Below are 23364 nucleotides of genomic sequence, written 5' to 3'. Positions count from 1 at the left end.
AGAGACATACCTGTCAAGAACATATTCACCCCAAAGTATAAAGAAAGAGCTAAGAATTATATTTTACTTAAAGTAAATTAAATTAAGATATTTTTTGTTGTATTTTTACATTATTTTAATGATAATCAACCACCAAATTTAAGTTTTCCATTAAAATAAATACTGTAATGAGAATGGGGGAATAATGTGCTTAAGATGTTTTAGTAACACTTGCATTTGTTAATATTAGTTAACATGAACTAACAATGAACAATAGTTTTTAAAGACTTACTGTATTAGTTTTATAAGTTAACTTTAATACATTATGAACTAACACTAACTAACTTTGAACAATTTTATTTGTATAAATTAACCAAGATGAATACATACTGTTGAAAAGATGTTGTTCATTGTTAGTTCATGATACCTAATGGGTTTACTAATGCTAACAAATAGATTCTTATTTTAAAGTGTTACCAATGTTTTGCATTGATAAATTTTTTCATGAAAAGTAGTGGTCCTAAAAAATAGGCTTCATTTTCTTTGATCAATATATATATATATATATATATATATATATATATATATATATATATATATACACACACTGATGGCCAAAAGTTTGGAATAATGTACAGATTTTGCTCTTATGGAAAGAAATTGGTACTTTTATTCACCAAAGTGGCATTCAACTGATCACAATGTATAGTCAGGACATTAATAATGTGAAAAATTACTATTACAATTTGATTTTTTTTTTTAGGAACTTCTTAAACTACTCCAAAGAGTTCTCATCAAAAAATCCTCCACGTGCAGCAATGACAGCTTTGCAGATCCTTGGCATTCTAGTTGTCAGTTTGTCCAGGTACTCAGCTGACATTTCACCCAACGCTTCCTGTAGCACTTGCCACAGATGTGGCTGTCTTGTCGGGCACTTCTCACGCACCTTACAGTCTCTAGCTGATCCCACAAAAGCTCAATGGGGTTAAAATCCATAACACTCTTTTCCAATTATCTGTTGTCCAATGTCTGTTTCTTTGCCCACTCTAACCTTTTCTTTTTGTTTTTCTGCTTCAAAAGTGGCTTTTTCTTTGCAAATCTTCCCATAAGGCCTGCACCCCTGAGTCTTCTCTTTACTGTTGTACATGAAACTGTTGTTGAGCGGGTAGAATTCAATGAAGCTGTCAGCTGAGGACATGTGAGGTGTCTATTTCTCAAACTAGAGACTCTGATGTACTTATCCTCTTGTTTAGTTGTACATCTGGCCTGCCACATCTCTTTCTCTCCTTGTTAGAGCCAGTTGTCCTTTGTCTTTGAAGACTGTAGTGTATACCTTTGTATGAAGTCTTCAGTTTTTTGGCAATTTCAAGCATTGTATAGCCTTCATTCCACAAAACAATGATTGACTGACGAGTTTTTAGAGAAAGCTGTTTCTTTTTTGCCATTTTTGACCTAATATTGACCTTAAGACAATGCCAGTCTATTGCATACTGTGGCAACTCGAAAACAAAGACAATGTTAAGCTTCATTTAATGAACCAAATAGCTTTCAACTGTGTTTGATATAATGGCAAGTGATTTTCTAGTAACAAATTAGCAATTTAGCATGATTACTCAAGGATAAGGTGTTGGAGTGATGGCTGCTGGAAATGGGGCCTGTCTAGATTTGATACAAAATTATTTTTGTCAAATAGTGATGGTGCTGTTTTTTACATCAGTAATGTCCTGACTATACTTTGTGATCAATTGAATGCCACTTTGATGAATTAAAGTACCAGTTTCCTGTCTGTCTATCTATATTATTGTTACTTTCCATTTAGTTTTGGATGAAATGTAACCTGGATATGTTTTTGTGAGATTCACCCATCATCATCATCATCATCATCATCAAAAACATGTTTGCAAAAACTATTTAAAGGAATATTCCATATTCCAAGTTAAGCTCAATCGACAGCATTCCTGGCATAATATTGATTACCACAAAAAAAAAATAAAAAAAAATTTTACTTGCCCCTCTTTTTCTTAAAAAAAAACAAAACAAACAAACAAAAAAGCACAAATCTGGGTTACAGTGAGGCAAATACAATGGAAGTGAATGGGGCCAATCCGTAATCATTAAAATATTCACTGTTTCAAAATATAGCCACAAGACAAAAATATGTGTTAACATGTTTTTAATGAGATAAAATCACACTAAACCTTTTCTGTGTAAAGTTATAGCCAACTTCGTTGCCATGACAATGTAATTTCAACAAACCCTATAGCCCTGAAATGACTGTAAAAAAAAAAAAAAAAAAAAATTACAATTTAAACAACTTTACAACTCAAATAATACATGAGTTTTAACTGAAGAATTAATGCAAGTGCTTTTATTAAATTATAAGCTTCACATTTCAGCCATTAAACTATCCAAGAATTGGCCCCATTCACTTCCATTGTAAGTGCCTCACTGTAACCTCGATTTTTGCTTTTTTTTTTTTTTTTTTTTTTTTAAAGAACAGCAGGGATGAGTCGAAATTATTTTTTGTGGTAATCAACATTACGCCATAGTGTCGATTGAGCTGAACTTCTTTTGAATCTGTCTTTAACATCACAGAATCAACTTGATTAGGATAGGTTACACCAACAAAACTCATTTTTAAAGGTTAGAATAGAACAGGCAGAAATATCTCATTCAGGTAAACATTTTTTGACTGTGTACACAGAATAAACGCTGTGAAACTTCACTGTCGTCCAACCGTATAATAGCGCCGCTCTTCCAACGCATTTTGTCTCCCTCAAGCGGCAGAGTAACGCAACTACCTCTGTCTTTGTACAAGGTTAATTATTGAACTTGTTGCTCGGCACCACCAACCATACACACCCGAAGGTAACCGTGTGTCAAGACGCGTGGTCAAGGTATGCCCAGCAGCTGTTGTGTCTTATCATGGGTGACTTTAGAGAGCGCAATGGCTCTGTGAGTAATACTGACACAGATCTATCTGTTGGCCCTTATAGAGAGGACGACATCAGGGTGCTTTGTCAGAAAGTTGACGATGGGGATTTTGGCGAGGAAATACAGTTGCAAACTCGATCAGAAGTGCCGGTGGATGAGGATGCTGATGCGGAGGACAGCCGCCGGTTGAACGGCAGTGTGTTTGACGGGGTTTATGTGCCGGTTAAGTCAAGCGACGTGGACCGTGATGATGATGATGATGGTGAGCAGGACACGAGGGCAAACACATTTCAAAGAGGTAAACTGATCTTCACTATTACACAACGAGCATAGGATATAGTATTAGACATAAATCGAGAGTTTAATCATCAGCGATCTGTTTCTATGGGAGTGTGACTGTGACCTCTTTCGATGTGACTCAGTCAAGAACAGTTACATTGAATCAAGCCCAAACTAAATTTCAGCCAAAATACCATAGTTACTACAGTTATTATTACTGCAGTAAGACTGTGGCAACTTGGCCATACCTGTCATAAATAATAATAATAATAAAATAGCTTAAAATACAATTAATTAAACAAATTGACAGAAGGATTCTGAAAGCTTCGTACACTGCTTGAAGGAGATCCCATTTTAATTTATCACGATTGTACCGTATTAATAATAATTTTAGTGATGACCTGCTGGGTTACCTTGGTATCTTTTTAAGGGATTATGAAAGCTGACAAGAAGGTAACATTGTATCAAGCCCCTTACAGACATTCACCATGGTTTACATTCCACCAAAATACAGTGGTTACAACAGGTAACAACATGTTTTGTGAAGAACCGAGAAGTTTTTATAATCATTTTGTAATTTTGTTTAAGTTATGTTTTGATGACAGTGGTGACAAATACAAAGTTACCATTAAATTGTAATAATAACTTTAGTACAATGATGGTATTGTGTCTAAAACTGGTTACAGTGGTAATTTTTGTACAGGAAAAACTTGCACTGCGTAGTTTGGGTATGACTCAGCATTTTTCTTTTCTTTTTTCTTTAGACAAGCAAGCCCTTACACAAAAGTACTGTGGCAGTACCTGTACAGTGAGAGAATCACATGGTGATACCATGGTACTTTGGTCTGTACTATGGTACTGAATGATTATAAGTATCATGTACTATTGTATTTACATTAGAGATGCACCGATGTATTTATCGGTATTTATCGATATTTATCGGCCAATTAATGCCGAAATTAAAACCATCGCATGAAAACGCCGATATGAAAAACCGATGGTGGTTCATTTATAATTAATTATCATCACACTTTGTAAAAACTCTTTGAATTCAAACGCACAATCCAGGATGTAGAAGGGTTGGCGCTCCAAAGAACATGTCAAATTGAATTTCTATTCTTTCTCGTTCTCACATTAAGGAGGATAAACCGTTGGTACATGACACATGTGAAAACAGCACTTACCTATACATGATGAGGTAAAACCATCCAAACGATTTAAAAACAGCAAACTTTCACTTCTGAGACATTGGTTTGATATCCATTAAAGCTGCATGATTTATTAAGTTTGAAATCGCAATAAGGTCTTGCGTGATTACAAAAGCTTGAAAGGCTGCGTTTAAAAGTAGTCTGTAATCAGCACTTCAGTCAGGGCTGTGTAAGCAAGCGGCGCCCTCTAGCAGTCTCGACGGCATTTTCCATTATCCATTACATTGCTGTAAAACTTAAAAGGCCGTTTTATTCCTTTGGAATCGTTTTAATTTTAATTGATGTTGAAGTGCAAAATTTTTAAGAGTATAATAACATTTTTTTTACATCAAGCATCATGCTATGATATTTTGCTATTTTTCAATATATTATAAATCTTTCATTGTGGCTCTCTTTAAAGTTTTGGCCTGTCATTTGTTCAACAGATCCAATCCATGTTCGATGGAAATTACTTATTGTTAGAACAAAAGCTTTTGTACCTCTTTGTACATTTTTAAAACACAATTCCTGAGCAAAACAGTGATCTGATGACAAAATAAGGTAAGTGCATAATATTGGTATCAGCATCGGTATCAGCCAGTGGTTATTTGTTAAAATCGGTATCGGCCAAAAATTTTCATATCAGTGCATCCCTAATTTACATGATACTGCAACAATATACCATGGAGCTACCATGGTACATGCCCCAAAATCTGGTTATACCATGGTACTTTTTGTAGTGCCACCTTAGTGATGCAATTCTGTTGTTAAGCATTCAGACAAAGAGTCTGTTGTTTCCCAATTGTCTTATCACTTACAAAAAGAAAATAGTGAAATATATTTACAAAGGGCGAAGTTCTTCTAACCAGAAATCTTTTAGTAGTACTGGCATTGTGGGGAAACCAGCACCAGGAAATAGTGTCCTTTTTCTCATTGTTCTCGCTGGAGTTGTTTTTGTACTCTCTTGTTTTTTTAACCCAAGCCTGTATTATTGGGCATGTGTTACTGTATGTTCCAGGGCCCCTGGTCTTTGAGTCAAGCCCACGTCTTTAGGGGACATTTGATACAATTTGGCTTTTGTCCAATGTTGGCAACCTCATGACCTGATTGGGCATGGGCTCAGCTCACCGACAGGTAGTAAAGTTGTGTACCTTTGGTTACATAATCATTGCTGGCACATTTGATATTTTTTCAATGTCAAAGTTTAACAGTGTGTTGAGATTCATGCTGTTCTGCTCACTCCATGTCATTCCACTCCAAGATCAAAATTCAGATCACACCCAACAAAGCCAAATCATGCTGTGTGCTTCTCATATCTTATGTCCATCATTTCTGCAAAGGGTTTGTCTACTAAAACTGTGGTTTTGAAGTGATTTTACATGCTGTTCCACTGAATAAACATTCTGGAAAAACATCTCTAATCAATAGAGCTGCAAATTTATTGAAAAATAATGTGCCATATCGCAATTTAGATTTTAATTATATTAGAATACTATATTATTATTCACCTTGAGTCGATTCCAAAAAAGTGAGTGAAAACTGAAGTGGACCGTCACCCAATATTCCCTTTTAAATCCAGGTACATTGTGAAGGCTAAGAGACATGGGTTAATTTGAACTCGGTTCAGTTTTGGATCAAACTGAAAGAGCTCTTTAGTTTGATTCAAGTGTGGGAAGTTGAGAACAAGTGTGAACATCCTAAGGACCCACTTTATATTAGGTGTCTTTTACTACTTTGTACTTAAGTATTTGATACAATGTACTTATTACGTACATACGTGTTGTTGCATTGTACTTACATTTAAAGTACCTGCATTTAATTACATCTGTAGTTACACTGTTATACTTACCCCTAAACCCTACTCCTAAACCTATCCCTACAGTACCTCAACCTCAGTAGCAGCAAATGTGAATCTTGTGAAAATTTTGCAGAACAACATGTAATTATAATATAAATACATTGTATTGTATGTGTTTTAATGTTAGTACATAGTAGTTAAACACACCTAGTATAAACCCACCCTAAAAGAGCGTTTTCATTGGCAGTGCTGTTTCAATGTGATTTTATGCTTTTCATAAATTATTTGTTAAATGTTTATCATATCACAGTATTTGTCAAATAATTGCAATATGATTTTTGGATCAAATCATGCAGCCCTAATAAAGGAATTATTGACAAAATCCAAAACTGTTAATGATGTTTAACCTGTTTTGTTTTATTCGTCCACAGAAAAGAAGCCAGCATGTCCAGGTCTGGGACTCCTGTACAGTTTGTTAGCATCCGTCTTCTTCTCTGTTGCTGCTCTTCTGGTGAAGAAAATCGAGGGCATTCACGCCATCGAAATCAGTGCGATTCGGTGCTTCTTCCAGATGCTATTTGTCATGCCAGCCATGATATATTACAAGTATGAATCTATTAACTGGATCCAATACCATTTGGCTTTGTTCACACTGACTGCACCAGATTCCAATTTGTTTTTCAAATCTGATCATTGGGACTGACTCTCCGCACTGTCATTTTGCAAGTAATGAGTGTAGTAAACATTTTTTATACATGCATTGTTAATGAATTGAGCATCAGCATGAGTAAGAAATCAACCCCATTCTCCCTAGTTACTTACAAGCAACATCCCCCGTCATATAATTTTGCATCAATTTCAATGTGTTTACCTTTCCCTCTAGTGCTACTGAGGAAACCTCAGAGACATGGGTTCTGGTCTCATGAAATCCAGGAAGTAATACCCTTATTCGCAGTAGCACCATATTCGATATTTGACGTGAATGAAAACAAGGTTGTGAGTGATAAACTTACAGTCCCTTCAGTGACATGACTTGTATAAAGCTTCTAGATCAGAGGTGCCCAAACTAGGGCCCACGGGCCAAAGTTGGCCCATGATGATCTTTGATTTGGCCCGCCTTGCCATAGATGACAAGTATAAAATATATGGCATTGATGCAGCTCTTCGTTTTTAATTAATCTTTTTGTTTTAACATTTTTTGTTATATTTTTGCATTACAAAAACTGTAGCTTATTTGAAAAGTAGAGAGTATAAGTGATTTAATTTTTTTAAATGTTTTCGTACTTCAATGACCTTTAAATGAAAATTAAATGTCTGAAAGTTCGCTCCATTGGCCATCCCAGGTGCCACCCCAAAATCTTCACTATGATTGGCCAGCTCCAAAGTTGGAGGTGGTCATTCAATACCGCCAGACTGAACCCGTTTTGGGGTGTGTATAACATCTGTGTGCATCATACTGTAATTCATTTGTTAAACGTGAGGATATCTCATTTACTTGCAACTATCTGCCTGAAAACAGATAGCTGCAAGTTTTTTTAATAACCATAAGATACAAAGCCATATTTCGGCAGGTTCTTAATCATAATCATATTTTGGAGTCAACGAAATTAATAGGCCTCCCAATTTTTCATTTGCATAAATGCGCATCGTAGCTTTTATTTCCTTTCATAATGTAATGCATTCAGCCTAATGGCCTCTTAAGAAAAGCAGAAAAATTACAATTCAAGTGTTTGATATCACAACAGGAAAACAGTTTCAATGTAAAATAAAAGTAAGTAGGCTAAATGCATTAACTACACAAAAACAGCATTGTTTAATTCAATAATCCTATTATATTTGGCAGTCCCAATAAATGGGAATACTGAGTGAAATCCAGGACAATGTGTAGCCTTGGTCTATGATAAGAAATATCTTTAAAATCTTCTTTGTCACAAAACAAAACAATATCCTACTTGATAGTATTACGTCATGCCATTGTATCTTTATCTCTCCAGAACTGATCAGAACTACCATGTGTTTAATGTGAGATGATGCACTGTTCTTAAAGAGACAGTAACCATGTTTTAAGAGATGCTTAAGAGATGCTTACATTTAGTCGTTTAGCAGACATTTTATCCAAAGTGACTCACAAATGAGAAAGAGACACAACATACATAAAAATTCTATTGAAATCAATTATTTGCATTGTGCAAGTACAGGACACTTGATTTTAATTTTAGAGTTCTGTGTGTTTTGCAGTGTTAATATTTGATTTTGCAACATTGATATATGCAACGTTTACATTTGGCCCACTGCCCTCAATCAAGTTTGATTTTTGGCCCTTCATAGGAAAAAGTTTGGGCACCTCTGTTCTAGATCACATCTAATTTTCTACAACTTTAGAAGTTTTTTGACTACTGAAATTTCTTTTTTTTTTTTTGTCAATGTTTCATCAGCAGAACGATCCAAAACACTTTAAACCACAATACAACTTATTGAAGAGACAGTAAATCTATCCCTCACAGCCTCATTGTCATTCACCTCATTGGCAAATTAAAGATGGCGCTACTGTGAATTAGTGATGTTTAGTTTGTGAACGAATCATTCTCTTTCACCTCCTACATTGACTCATATTTCTCATTGTCTTCCTTTCTAAGCCAGTGAGCTCTAGTTTGAAGCACAAGACTGCTTTGGTGGCTCTTCATGCCTGTATAGACTGACTATACCATGAGCCAATAGCATTCGAGTGCAGTCTGTGAAGGAGCATACCATTGGTTTTACCTGCTGAATGAATACGCTCTTCTCTGAACCAGTCAGGTTGGTCGTTTGTGTCTAAACGAGAAGAGATGTCTCATTCATGAACTAACTGAACGTTATGGTATACTCGTTCACGAACTAAATGAATGACTCTTCATCTCGTTTGTGAAAGAGGATCTGCTGACTGACTGAATGAGAGGAGGCAAGTCGTTTGTTTATTTCGGTATGTGAGTCAATCGCGTTCAACAAGGAGAGAAAGGGGTGACATGCAAAGACAAGTTTATAGGTGTGCACAAAACATAACTCCCAGTTTATGAATGTGTAAAAAATGACTGAAGACCATACAGTTAAAATAACATGAATTACGAATGGAAATGTTGTGCACTGGTGCACAGTGTAAGATATGTAGGCTTTTCTTGATCGTTTTCTGTGTATTGGTAAAAGTTAAGCCCAGCAATTTGACAAAATATAGGAAAAATAAGACCTGCTATTTTTGGTGAAAACAGTTATGGTGTTTAAACTCTGTTTTTAAACTGTCTTCGTACATTTGTAGACATACAAATTCCAGTTGTGTTGCTTTGTCATGTTTTCAAAGACTGACAAAAGCACGAACCAGTAGCATTAGAGTGTCGTTGGTTTGACTCGCTGAACGAATACACCCCTCACTGGTCATTTGAGTCTGAACGGGATGAGACATTTTGTTCGAGAACTAAATAAATGAATCAGTGGGGGGCCTGGGTAGCTCAGTGGTAAAAATACGCTGGCTACCACCCCTGGAGTTCGCTAGTTCGAATCCCAGGGCGTGCTGAGTGACTCCAGCCAGGTCTCCTAAGCAACCAAATTGGCACGGTTGCTAGGGAGGGTAGAGTCACATGGGGTAACCTCCTCGTGGTCGCTATAATGTGGTTCGTTCTCGGTGGGGCGCGTGGTGAGTTGAGTGTGGTTGCCGTGGTGGATGGCGTGAAGCCTCCACACGCGCTGTCTCCATGGCAACGCGCTCAACAAGCCACGTGATAAGATGTGCAGGTTGACGGTCTCAGATGCGGAGGCAACTGGGATTCATCCTCCGCCACCCAGACTGAGGTGAATCACTACGTGACCACGAGGACTTAGAGCGCATTGGGAATTGGGCATTCCAAATTGGGAGAAAAATAAAAAATGAATCAGTGAATCATTAAACACTTTGCAGTACTGAAGTACCTTAGTGTGTTTCTTGACACGCAAATTTTAATAAAAAATAATTAGACTTGTTCTGGTCGTGAAATACTCTGTGCTTTTGGTTCAATGTAAATACTCAATTCAGTACGTAAATGATGGTCATTTGGCATCATCTACTGGCACAAAGGTGTAATTTGCAGAAATGGTCAGTAAATGAATCGATGAACGAATCTGAATTAATCTTTTTGGTGAACACATTTAAACAGAATAGTCACTGACAGCTTCCAGCTTCAGACAATGGGGGCAGTGGTTTGAACTTCGATACACACAGACCGATTTCAACAGTAAAACGTTTTTGACACCCTGTCAGTCGTCTATTTACAAACTCAATCCAAACCACACCATATGTGGTCTGACATCAGATTAAAATCAGATTTTTTTAATATACTGTATCTAGAATGTATTTGGAGTTTAAAAAGTCAGAAGTCAGAGTTTTTTCTGCGACACACTGTAACATACAAAGAGTACAATATTGTCTAAAGCTGTATCCAGATACACTCATTTAGTGAATAGGAATAAGCAGATGAGTCAGTGGTTTTGGAAATGTGAATATATGAATGTGTTTAATGCCTCTGTTGCTTATGTTCTCTCAAGCTTCTCGTGAGTTCAGCACTATGGCGGGATGTCATGATGGACAGTGTTCAATCCTCTCTTTACTCACTGACATCTACTCTCAGTTATTTAATGAAAACTTGTGCTGATGCTTATGTCGTTGCTAACCGAAAATTGACTACACTCTAAATGCCAGATCTGATTTCATCACTTACAAAATAATATAATATAATTTAATCTTAATTTTCCAGAACTGGGTTTTTGGGACCAAGAGGAATGCGGATCTTCCTGTTTCTCAGAGGGTTCCTGGGATCCAACGCCATGATCTTGTTGTATTACGCAATTCTGCAGATGTCTCTAGCCGATGCCACAGTTATAATGTTCAGCAATCCAGTTTTCACAGCTTTGCTGGCTTGGATATTCCTCAAAGAGAAGTGCACAATATGGGATGTAATTTTTACCATATTTACGCTTACCGGCGTCATACTCATAGCAAGACCTCCCTTCCTTTTTGGTGGCGAAGTGCCCGGGATCGAAGGAGACTACACCAATCATATCAAAGGCACGGCGGCTGCCTTCACGGGCGCTGTTGGGGCGGCATGCACAATGGTGATCTTGAGAAAAATAGGGAAAAGTGTTCATTACTACCTCTCAGTTTGGTACTATGCAGTCTTGGGACTCATTGAATGTGTCATTGTCTTGTTTATCTTGGATGAATGGACCATACCATCCTGTGGATGGGACCGGTGGACCCTCATGGCAGTCGGGCTGCTCGGTATAGCCGGCCAGACGTTCCTCACCAAAGCCCTGCAGATTGAGAAAGCAGGGCCAGTTGCACTGATGAGGACGATGGATGTGGTCCTGGCCTTCATCTTGCAGTTCCTCTTTCTCAACCGCAAACCGACATGGTGGAGTCTGGGAGGGGCGTTGTGTGTGATCAGCAGCACTAGTGGGGTGGCCATAAGGAAGTGGTACACCAGTACAAGACAAAATAGCTGATCACAAGTTATGATGAAATTAGAATATATTTTATATCTTTATATGTTTGCTACAGAAAATTGGTACATTATATACCAAAGAAACTATTTTTACTGTTATAATTTACAGCATATATGTATTTATATGACATTTTCTAGTTTTGTAGTTTCTTAAAATAGGTATTTTTACCCTAAATGAGCTGCTTTACCAAATGGAGATTATTCCAGACTAGACATTAATAGACTGCTGGTCAAGACATAAGTTAGATGAGTGTAAAAATGAAATAAGGATCTTTAGGTGTAGTTCAACCAAAAATAAAAATTTTGACATAATTTACTCAACACCATTTCCTTCCCATATGAGCCTATATGACTTTCTTCTGTGAGACACCAAAGGAGATGTTTTGAAGAATTATCAAACATGTTCACACAGGAAATCGACATGCTGTTTCCATTTGAAAGCTTCTATTCATGTACCCTGAAAATCGATCACAATCTGCTGAATTACTGACAAGCACCAACACCCATCAGACATTTTTGCATGAATCCAAATGTGTTCACTTTTCCCCATAGAGCTTCTGATACCATGTGGCATGTGCAATCTTCGAGACACGGGTTCTAGTCCCATGGAATCCAGGAAGTAATCGTGTTCACAATAGCAATGGTGAGTGCGATTCAGAGGTTGCATTTTTGCTCTAAAATTCAGTTTTTACTCCACTGACGATAAGGGTTAGGGTTGGGATTTGGGTTAGGGAGTTATGCATTCCAGATGACTGTATAGCATTATTTACAACTAAAAATACAACTCGCTTTTGGCGCCACCATGTGGACTTTTCACCTCAACAACATTTTCAGCCTCTGGGGGCAGTGGTTTTGAATGTCAGGAAGAACAGACCGATTTCAGCAGCAGAAATTTCGACCAACTGTTGCCGAATTCAGTGTGATCAGTCTGGAATTTCCAAGCCGCTCTTTTCTATACAATGAAAGTGAATGCAGATGGAGGCTGTTGAGCTCCAAAAAGGACAGAAAAGCATCATTAATGTAGTCCATTTGAAAAATGTGCCAGGTTTGACATGCTGATCCTCATTGGTTGCTGCATGCCTTGTGACTAGTTGCTAAATATGTTGAAGTACAAATGAGATTTGAACGCTACAGCAGAGAGATGTTTTCAGCAAGTAACGACTTACATTTTGGTCTGTTTCACACACAAGCTATTGTGTGACTTGGAATATAGCACACGTTATATAAATCACTTTTTATGGTGCTTTTATGTAATTTTTTGTGTTCAACATCATCCATCCACTTTCACTTCCAATACATGGAACAGAGCATTAGAGACATTCTGCCAAACATCTCCTTTTTTGTTTCTCAGAAGAAAGGAAGTCATCCAGATTTGGTACAACATGAGATGACAGAATTTTCAGTTAGGTTGAACTATTCCCTTAAAAACTTTTGCACTTTGTCATTGGCAATGTACTTAAACTAGCATTACTGTTAAAAGCAAGACACAAGGGCAACAGGTTGTCTGAATATTTTAGCATGCTCAAACGTATGTTATACGTTAGTTCTGGTAAGATCTGAGTTGTATGTCCTTAAAACTGAATATGCAATCAGCAAAATGTTCTGCACCTTTGTGAACCTCTGCTTTGAACTCTATCTTTGTGCATCTTAGACATGCACAACTCTACTGCACAAATGTTAGCTAGATAAAGAGTGAGTCATTCTTATTTATTTATTAATTTATGGGGCATTTGCCTTGACAAGATGAGTCATTATGAGTGGCTATTCCTATGACCATCATTAATAGCTCTTCTGAAGTTTAGAGACTCTCATTGTTTTCCCTTTGCATTTATTTAATTTGATGATACATTTTATCATGGTATTTAAAACTGTTTGTGTAAACTGACCTGGAAGCACTTTACACAGGGTTCCCACTGTCATGGAAAACCTGGAAATGTCAGGACATTTTTATATTGCTATATCCAGGTATGAAAAAGTAATGAAAATGACTAAAATCTTAAAAAGTCATGGAAATATCTAAAGGTAATAATTTTCTAGTTTTGCTCTGTTTTAAAGTGTTTCATTAACTAGATATTGCTCATAGTGAGTGATTGTGTAAATTAAAACCTGCCCACAAGCCAGCTTGAAACATCAGTATTATATATAAATACAGTTTTATAGTTTAAATCTATTCCAAGTATTTGAAACTGATATACAAATGAAAATCTGCCTCAGCAATTTTCAGAGGGACTGGAAAAGTCATTGAAATTCAGTGGTCAAAAAGTGGGAACCCTGTTTACACTGACTCAGTGTGTCAGTGCACCTTTATTAAAGGCACTTACCAAGAATGGTTTACTGATACTGTACCTGCAGTTAATGCTGCCTTAAAACATTTTATCTGATGACATATCTGTTAAAAATCCATTTATGATAGAGCGAATCCCTCCATATTATTTATTGTGATTAATTAAAAAAATGCCTGCTGTAGATTTCACCTTGCATATTTATATGACTTATTTTCTGAATGTTAGTAGTTGTAATAAATCAAAGAATCTTACTTTGTTGAGTTCTTTTTTTTTTCTTCTGTAACTACAAAGCCTTTAAATCTGTTCAACCTGATATGTCATGTGATTTTGACCCCTGCAAAGTGCTTAAGAAGGATTATAGTTGCATACTTGTGGATTTTCTGTTCTTTCTCCCATTATTTTATGATTTAGGCCTTTGACTAGAGTATATAAATCACTTTCTTTATCCTTTGTGCATATATAAAATGTTCTGTATAGGGATGTACCAAAGTATTGGCTGCCGATATTTATCGACCAATTATTGACCAAATTAAAACCATCAGCATAATTGGTAATAAGCATGACATCGCTAATGTGAAAAACAATGGTTTATTTATTATTAATTAATAACACAATTTATAAAAACTCAAACTGTGAATTCAAATGCACAATCCAGAAATAATAATAGCCATAAGAAGGGTTGGCACTTCTAAGAACATGTAATATTTAAAAAGCGCCATAAATGGCAAAAGCAGCATTTACCTAAAGGCTACATGATTAGGGAAACCATCCAAAATGCTTTGAAACCAGCAGGCTCTGACTTCGGAGATATTAATGCTGTATGATTGATTGAATTAAGATTGAAGTTGCAATATGGCCTTGCCTGATTACTAAACCTTAACCTAGTGTGAACCTGCATCCACATGCGTGGACTTTGTTTTTTGGCTTCGCTATATGCAACGCATAATTTAAATTAATTTAAACTGACTGAATACTGTTCACAAGACTATAGACTGTCATTTAAGGATTAAACTTCTGGCGCAGCCAGTCACGTGACAACAATCTGACGTTGATTTTCTTGAAGCACTTATACGGGCGTAGAGTCAAAAAATGTGCCTCTGGTACGAAACCTCTAAGTTATTTCATTGAAACCTGTTTGGGTGTAAAGAGTAGCATCTCTTGGTTTGTTTGATAAGCCACTTTTAAAAAAATTCATTCATTTATCGTGCGCCAGTGCACTGATAAATATAACGACCACATACGAGGACTTTGGGACATTATTCCCTCAAAAGTTGAAAAAAACATGTTAGTTATTTTGAAAAACTTTCAACATTAACACATCTGTGAGTCATTTCGCTTCATTTTAATATCAGTTTTGTTATATTTTATTTTGTTATCACTGTACAATATGATTCTATTCATTAAAATTAGTAAATGCATTCCTGTATTTACTGTGCATTTTCACACTGAGAATCAAAGGGTTCATCCAAAAGCTGAAAAAATATTGCTTTCAGAGGCTTTATATGGAGTCAGGATGAAAATAAGTTGCATTTCAAACTGTTCTGAGACCAGTGCAGACAGCACACTGGAGGTTAAGTCGATTATTAAACAGGGAGCAAGGGAGCTTCCTATAGCTTTCCTATGCAGCTAAGTGCATTCAATCCAAACTTCCTGTCAGTTTAGGCTGTAGATGATGTTTGGACTGCTCTACATTTTTGGCAGACATGGGACAATGGTAATCAGTACATACAGTTGAAGTCAGAAGTTTACATATACTTAGGTTGAAGTCATTAAAACTAATTTTTTTAACCACTCCACAGATTTAATATTAGCAAACTATAGTTCTGGCAAGTCGTTTAGGACATCTACTTTGTGCATGACATGAGTAATATTTCCAACAATTGTTTACAGACAGATTGTTTCACTTTTAATTGACTATATCACGATTCCAGTGGGTCAGAAGTTTACATACACTAAGTTAACTGTGCCTTTAAGCAGCTTGGAAATTTCCAGAAAATTATGTCAAGCCTTTAGACAATTAGACAATTAGCTTCTGATAGGAGGTGTACTGAATTGGAGGTGTACCTGTGGATGTATTTTAAGGCCTACCTTCAAACTCAGTGCCTCCTTGCTCGACATCATGGGAAAATCAAAGAAATCAGCCAAGACCTCAGAAAAAACATTGTGGACCTCCATAAGCCTGGTTCATCCTAGGGAGCAATTTCCAAATGCATGAATGTACCACGTTCATCTGTACAAACAATAGTATGCAAGTATAAACACCATGAGACCATGCAACCATCATACCACTCAGGAAGGAGACGCATTCTGTCTCCTAGAGATGAACGTAGTTTGGTGTGAAAAGTGCAAATCAATCCCAGAACAACAGCAAAGGACCTTGTGAAAATGCTGGAAGAAACAGATAGACAAGTATCTATATCCACAGTAAAACAAGTCCTATATCGACATATCCTGAAAGGCTGCTCAGCAAGGAAGAAGCCAATGCTGCAAAACCACCATAAAAAAGCCAGACTACAGTTTGCAAGTGCACATGGGGACAAAGATCTTACTTTTTGGAGAAATGTCCTCTGGTCTGATGAAACAAAAACTAAACTGTTTGACCATAATGACCATCGTTATGTTTGGAGTAAAAAGGGTGAGGCTTGCAAGCCGAAGAACACCATCCCAACCGTGAAGCATGGGGGTGGCAGCATCATGTTGTGGGGGTGCTTAGTTTCAGGAGGGACTGGTGCACTTCACAAAATAGATGGCATCACGAGGAAGGAAAATTATGTGGATATATTGAAGCAACATCTCAACACATCAGCCAGGAAGTAAAAGCTCGGTCGCAAATGGGTCTTCCAAATGGACAATGACCCCAAGCATACCTCCAAAGTTGTGGCAAAATGGCTTAAGGACAACAAAGTCAAGGTATTGCAGTGGCCATCACAAAACTCTGACCTCAATCCGATAGAAAATTTGTGGGCAGAACTGAAAAAGCGTGTGTGAGCAAGGAGGCCTACAAACCTGACTCAGTTACACCAGTTCTGTCTGGAGAAATGGGCCGAAATTCCATCAACTTATTGTGAGAAGCTTGTGGAAGGCTACCCAAAACATTTGACACAAGTTAAACAATTTAAAGGCAATGCTGCCAAATACTAACAAAGTGTATGTACACTTCTGACCCACTGGGAATGTGATGAAATAAATAAAAGCTGAAATAATTATTCTCTCTACTATTATTCTGACATTTCACATTCTTAAACTAAAGTAGTCATCCTAACTGACCTAAATTAAATATCAGGAATTGTGAAAAACTGAGTTTAAATGTATTTGGCTAAGGTGTATGTGAATTTCTGACTTCAGCTGTAGATTCAGAATTTATAATGTATAATGTACGTATAATTGTATTTTAACATGGTTGGCAGGGATTGAATGATGCTGTCCATTACTTGAATCAGAATAAATTATGTTAATTTTTGATGTTATGTCTGTAACGTCTCAAAAACATGAAAAACCAACACTTTTGGAAAGATAATAAACAATTTGATGAAAAAAATCTGACTGTCTATATTCCCAATTTAGTCCCACTGTACTCATATGTAGACAGCAATTTTTAGGAAAACTATTTGCTCTAGAATTTTTTTTCCTTGTTTATTAGGTGCTATAATTTACAAATATTTAGTCTTTTTTTTTTTTTTTTATCTTTTCATCTTGTATGTATCTTTCACTGTGGCTCTCTTTCAAATTTTGGCCTGTGTTCAACAGATCCAATGGAAATTATTTATTGTTACAACAATGAAAAAGCTTTGGTACCCCTTTGTACATTTTTAAGCATTTCTCAGTAAAACAGTGATCTGATGACAAAATAAAGTAAGTTGCAAAATATTGGTATCGTTATCGGCCTATAGGTTTTTATTTTTTATTTTTATCGGTATCGGGCAAAAAGTTTCATATAGGTGCATCCCCAGTTCTGTATAATGATGTAGCAAACACATTTACAGTAAGCTTTAGCAATATTTTACTGCAGTCTGGTCCATCACCCAGTTCTGTTTGCCCTCTACTTTCTAACAAAAGGCCCCACACTGTTTTGCAAGTAATACTACTTATGAACAGCCTGTTCCATTGCAGTACATTTACAATGTCAACAGATTACAGATAACAGCAGCAGCCTTAACATCTGTTTACATATTACATTTCTCACTATTTTTTTTTTCTGGACTATGCTTTACGTTTTGGTGGATAGATAGATAGATAGATAGATAGACAGACAGACAGACAGACAGACAAACAGACAGCATGCCCCACTATCAAAAGAACTATATCTTTTTTTCTTGGGAAATAATGGTGGCACCAGACTGCCCTATTTTACATACTACACATTGATTTAATGAGTTTATCTTCAGCACCTTCACATTTTAAATGGAAAGGCCATTAAGTGCAACAAAAAAATCTATAACCAAATTTATAGGTTCTTAACATCAATGTTGAGTTTATCAATGAGTGGATTTGGATAGCCTTACCTTAAAGGAATAGTTCACCCAAAAATAAAAATTTCTCTCATTATTTACTCATGATGTCCCAGATGTATATGACTTCCTTTCTTCACCACAACACATCTGAAGAAAAATATCTTAGCTCAGTAGGTCCTTAAAATGCAAGTGATTGGTGATCCAATTTTTTAAGCTCCAAAATTCACAGACAGTCAGCATAAACGTCATCGACACAACTCCAGCGGTGAAATTAATGTCTTCTAAAGTGATACGGTCGCTTTTGGTGAGAAAAAAAAAAAGATCAATATTTAAGTACTTTTTAACTCAAAATCATCACTTCCGGTAAGCTTCACGAGAGGGTGGAGATCATGCACTCTCTCGTGTGACATATTACCGTTGCCATGATACGTAATCTCACGTTCTCCCCTCAGTTGAGACATACAGGATAAGCACACCAACGCACCATTGTGAGTAAAGAAACAGATAGTCTTGCGTAGCCAGACCTTTGACTTAAACAGCAAAGGTCTGGGGTCTATCGTAGCTTACACTGGCAAAGAACCACCCACTTAGGCAGGAAAAGCCATCTAACTGACATGTAAAGCGACCAGTCACAGCCGGGTTTGTCATTACGTGATGTTTAGGGACGGGGTTATTGGAGATGGCTCGTACCATAATAAAAGACTGGCATGGGAAAATAAATAACTTATATAATGGCGTGCAAATCTCCGCGAGTGATTGCACAGAAAACACACTGGAAAATAGCAGAAAATGTGTAGCGAGTGTAAGTACAGTACAGAACCACATTACAGAGTATTTCACAGACATAACTAAGTAAACAAAGAAGAATATACAGCTCTGATCATGGATATCCACTTTACTTTCAGCAAAGTGCCTCAAACCAAATGCTGAATATCTTTAAAAGAGTTGATGTGACTAACCTGGCAAACTTGGGCAAATTCTGTGATTATTTAATCCTCAAAAGGGCTCATTGTATCAACACAGAACCTTGTGAACTCGACTCGTGCTTCCACCCAGGCCAGCGCAAACTAAGCTTTCGGAAATCCTGTAGAAGTCAGCCAATCAGATTTGGTCTGACTGGACTGAGAAAGTGTTTTCAATTTTGTGTGCTATAAGTGTCAGACGGCTAGTACACAGACTGTGGGTGTAACACCTGAGGCTGAGACTAAGAAACAGGTGAATACAGATCTAAACCAAAAAAAGAAACAACCAAGCTACTGTACAGTGTTCCTCCTACTCAGTTGTGAACAGCACTGCTCTTCTGGCCGTGACGGATGTGCCTCTGTTCTCACATGTTTCAAATGTCAGTGCGATTACGTCATGGGTGTACCGCTTCTGACCAGAAACATGATTTAGAGTTTAAAAAAGTACTTCAATTTTTATCTTTTTCACACCAAAAGTGATTGTTTCGCTTTAGAAGACATAGATTTGACAGCTGGAAGCATATGGATAAAGTTTATGCTGACTGTCTGTGAATTTTGGAGCTTCAAATATCGGATCATCATTCACTTGGATTTTAAGGACCTACTGATCTGAGAAATGTTTCTATTTTTCTTCAAATGTATTCCGGTGAAGAAAGAAAGTCATACACACCTGGGATATCACAAGTGTGAGTAAATGATGAGAGAATTTTCATTTTTAGGTGAACTATTCCTTTAAACCCAATTTCAAGATATTTTTTAAATTTCTGATAGAAGCACTTACAATGTTGACTTTTCATGATCAGTTACTTGCGTTACATTATTCCTCACTCATTAAATTGAATAGTTCACCAAAAAATGAAACTTTCCTCATCATTTACTCACCCTAATGCAATCCCATATTTATATGACCTTCTTCTGCTGAGCACAAACAAAGATTTTTAGAAGAATATTTCAGCTCTGTAGGTCCATACAATTCAAGTGAATGGTGACCAAAACTTTGAAACTCCAAAAGGACATAAAGGCCACAAAAACGTAATCCATAAGACTCCAGTGGTTTAATCTACTGTATATCTGTCAGGGTTCTGCCCTTAGTTTTGGGTTTTTTCCCTTTGTGGCAGAGCCCTGACATGTACATGTTCTATGTCTGTTTTATGTCTTGTGTCTGGATTCAGCCACTTCAGTTGGTTTGATTTATTTACTCTGTGGCTGAGTCCAGGCACTTGTGTTTTGTCTCATGCTGTGTAAATGCACTTGGGTTTGTGTTTTCTTATTCCTTTGTGCATTTGCATCTGTCTGTTTGTCTTGTGCCAGTTCATTGTGGGATTTTGCTTGTGTTTCTGTCCCCTGTTAGGTCTCTGTTGGTCATGTTCCTGTCCAGTTGGATTTCTGTTGGTTCCCCAGCCCATCATTGTGTTGTCACCCTGGGCTGTGTTTCCCATTGGCACCAATGGTTTCTACGATTTTTTTATTTTATTTTTTCCCCTTTTTCACCCAATTTGGAATGCCCAATTCCCTATGCACTTAAGTCCTTGTGGTTGCGTAGTGATCCACCTCAATCTGTGTGGCGGAGGATGAATCCCAGCAGCCTCCGCACCTGAGACTGCCAACCCGCGCATCTTATCACTTGAGTGCGTTGCCATGGAGACATAGTTCATGTGGAGGCTTCGCGCCATCCACCGCGGCATCCACGCCCAACTCACCACGTGCCCCACTGAGAACGAACCACATTATAGTGACCACGAGGAGGTTACCCCATGTGATTCTACCTTCCCTAGCAACCGGGCCAATTTGGTTGCTTAGGAGACCTGGCTGGAGTCACTCAGCACACCCTGGGATTCGAACTAGCGAACTCCAGGGGTGGTAGCCAGCATCTTTTACCACTGAGCTACCCAGGCCCCCCTCTATGATCTACTTAGGCTTATGATGCTTTTGGGTAACGCAGCCCAGGACTTTTATATATATATATATATATATATATATATATATATATATATATATATATACATAATATTACTATAATTTTTTTTATTTTTATAAAAGCCCATTGAATTGCTTCCTGTGTTTGGGTCCCTCCCTCATTCCAAACCTGACAATATTTTCATAAGCAATATAAGTGTGGGTGAGACACAGATCAATATTTACGTTTTTTTTTTTTTTTTTTTGACTATAAATCTGCACTTCCACATCCACATTTTTCTTGTGTTTTTGGTGATTTGCATTCATTGTGCAGGAGAAGAATTTATGGTAAAAAAGGACTTGAATATTGATCTGTTTCTCACCCACACCTATCATTCTGCTTCTGAAGACATAGATTTAACCACTGGAGTCATATGGATTACTTCTATGCTGCCTTTATGTGCATTTTAGAGCATCAAAATGTTGGTACCCGTTCACTTGCATTGTGAGGACCTACAGAGCTGAGATATTCTTCTAAAAATCTTTGTTTGTGTTCAGCAGAAGAAAGTCATACATATCTGGGATGGCATGAGGGAACTGATGAGGGAATTTTCATTTTTGGGTGAACTATTCCTTTTTAATACACTTTGGATACAGGTGTCTGCCAATGAATCCATGTAAGTGTAACACAGAAACTCTAATTAAATGAACTTTTTTTTTTTTTTTTTTTTTACATGTAATTAACAGAAATAAAGTATTTTGTTCTCTCAACTTAAAACATTTCTAGGGAACAGAATAAGTAGTTGTGTCAAACAAGCAAAAATGCATTCTGTCACATAGTAAATGTAAGTCAAAGAAATATATAAATAGATATTATATCAAAAGCATATTTGTGCATAGGAACATAACATATTTACAACAGATCCTGAAGAAGATATTATTGAATAAATAAACAAACATGCATGTTGCTTGGATTAAATTACAGAGAAATACCGAGCTAGCTTGAGTGTGCACATCCAGAATGTTTCTCTTTACAATAATTTCTTTGTGTATGTAATAGCCCTATTTAATAAAAAAAAGTAAAATAATTTAAACTATACCCCATAATGTAATTCATTAATTTGCTTCCTACACTGCTATAATTTCGCTATAGAGCACCAGTGAAGGTAACAGTCAACACCTGGCAATGTCTTGCTGCCATTATTATTATTATATTAATATTATAGATTAGAGATTTTACTTCAGCCTTTGATTGGTAAATTGACCAGTAGAAGGCAGTATTTTAACATTGATCTGTAGGTGAGACGGAATGGTTCTGATCACCACCTTTAATAGTGAAGACTTCAGCACTTGTAAACCTTCTGTTCCATGTGATCAACTTCAAGAGGGACAGATTATAATGTTCCAAGTACCACCTGCACAACATACAATTGTGTACAAACCACTGTAGCACCTTAAATGGTACATGAAGCCTTATTTGTTAATCTGTCAATAAACATGATCTGTACACTTTATATAAAAAGACCAAATTCTGTTTACTATTTGAACAACTAAAGCCAGTTATAATGATGACTGAACAGAAATCTTTTAAATCAAAAACACAAGAAAATTTGCTTTTAAGTGTAACACAGAGTCACAATCGTGTGTGTGTGTGTGTGTGTGTGTGTGTGTGTGTGTGTGTGTGTTTCCCTGAACTTGAATTTACTCAAGACTGTCATATTCAACTGCAAAATACAAAGGCTTACTTGTGTGGTAAAGCAAATGAATTGCAACTGGAAAGCAATAGTTCCACATGCTGTAGTATTACATGTGACAGATTGACTGTGAGTGCATGAAAGGTTTCCACATTCTTTCTGGATGGCATAACAATTTCCTTCTTGTGGACTGAGAATTGGAAAAATCATTTCTGTTCTGCCATGAATACAAATACAGTGAATATGAATTAGCATATGTCTGTATGAGCCCCTGTCTGAGAGCCCATTTTAACCCTGGGGTTATATTTTAAAGGACTGATTGGTAAGTGGTGGGAGAGACTGGATACAAGTCCCCCTCTGTTTAGGTGTAGACTGAAACTGCACGCACACAAACA

General features: G+C 36.9%; 1 protein-coding gene across 2 annotated transcripts; it reads left to right on the top strand.

Moving 5' to 3' along the window:
• Window positions 1-64: 64 nt before the first annotated feature.
• On the top strand, window positions 65-14217 carry LOC127423131 (solute carrier family 35 member G1-like). 2 transcript variants are annotated; one of them, XM_051667212.1, is made up of 4 exons: window positions 65-844; window positions 2976-3211; window positions 6609-6783; window positions 10935-14217. In XM_051667212.1, exons 1-4 carry the CDS (start codon window positions 681-683, stop codon window positions 11680-11682), a joined length of 1323 nt encoding a protein of 440 aa, XP_051523172.1. In that variant the 5' UTR covers window positions 65-680; the 3' UTR covers window positions 11683-14217. The 2 variants fall into 2 exon arrangements, with proteins under 2 accessions (XP_051523172.1, XP_051523173.1); XM_051667213.1 differs by lacking the exon at window positions 65-844 and having other exon boundaries at window positions 2783-3211.
• Window positions 14218-23364: the final 9147 nt, after the last annotated feature.

The sequence above is a fragment of the Myxocyprinus asiaticus genome, chromosome 32 (assembly GCF_019703515.2).
Source record: "Myxocyprinus asiaticus isolate MX2 ecotype Aquarium Trade chromosome 32, UBuf_Myxa_2, whole genome shotgun sequence".
NCBI lineage: Eukaryota > Metazoa > Chordata > Actinopteri > Cypriniformes > Catostomidae > Myxocyprinus > Myxocyprinus asiaticus.
Note: the sequence above shows the minus strand (reverse complement) of the source record. Positions and strands in the feature narration are given on the sequence as shown.

Bases quoted from the DNA above. Each gene is read 5' to 3' on its own strand.
- LOC127423131 (XM_051667212.1), top strand. From the start codon at position 681: ATGTATAGTCAGGACATTAATAATGTGAAAAATTACTATTACAATTTG. The intron at 845-2,975 runs GTACTCAGCTGA...TGGCCCTTATAG, and splicing joins CTAGTTGTCAGTTTGTCCAG to AGAGGACGACATCAGGGTGC. The intron at 6,784-10,934 runs GTATGAATCTAT...TTAATTTTCCAG, and splicing joins CCAGCCATGATATATTACAA to AACTGGGTTTTTGGGACCAA.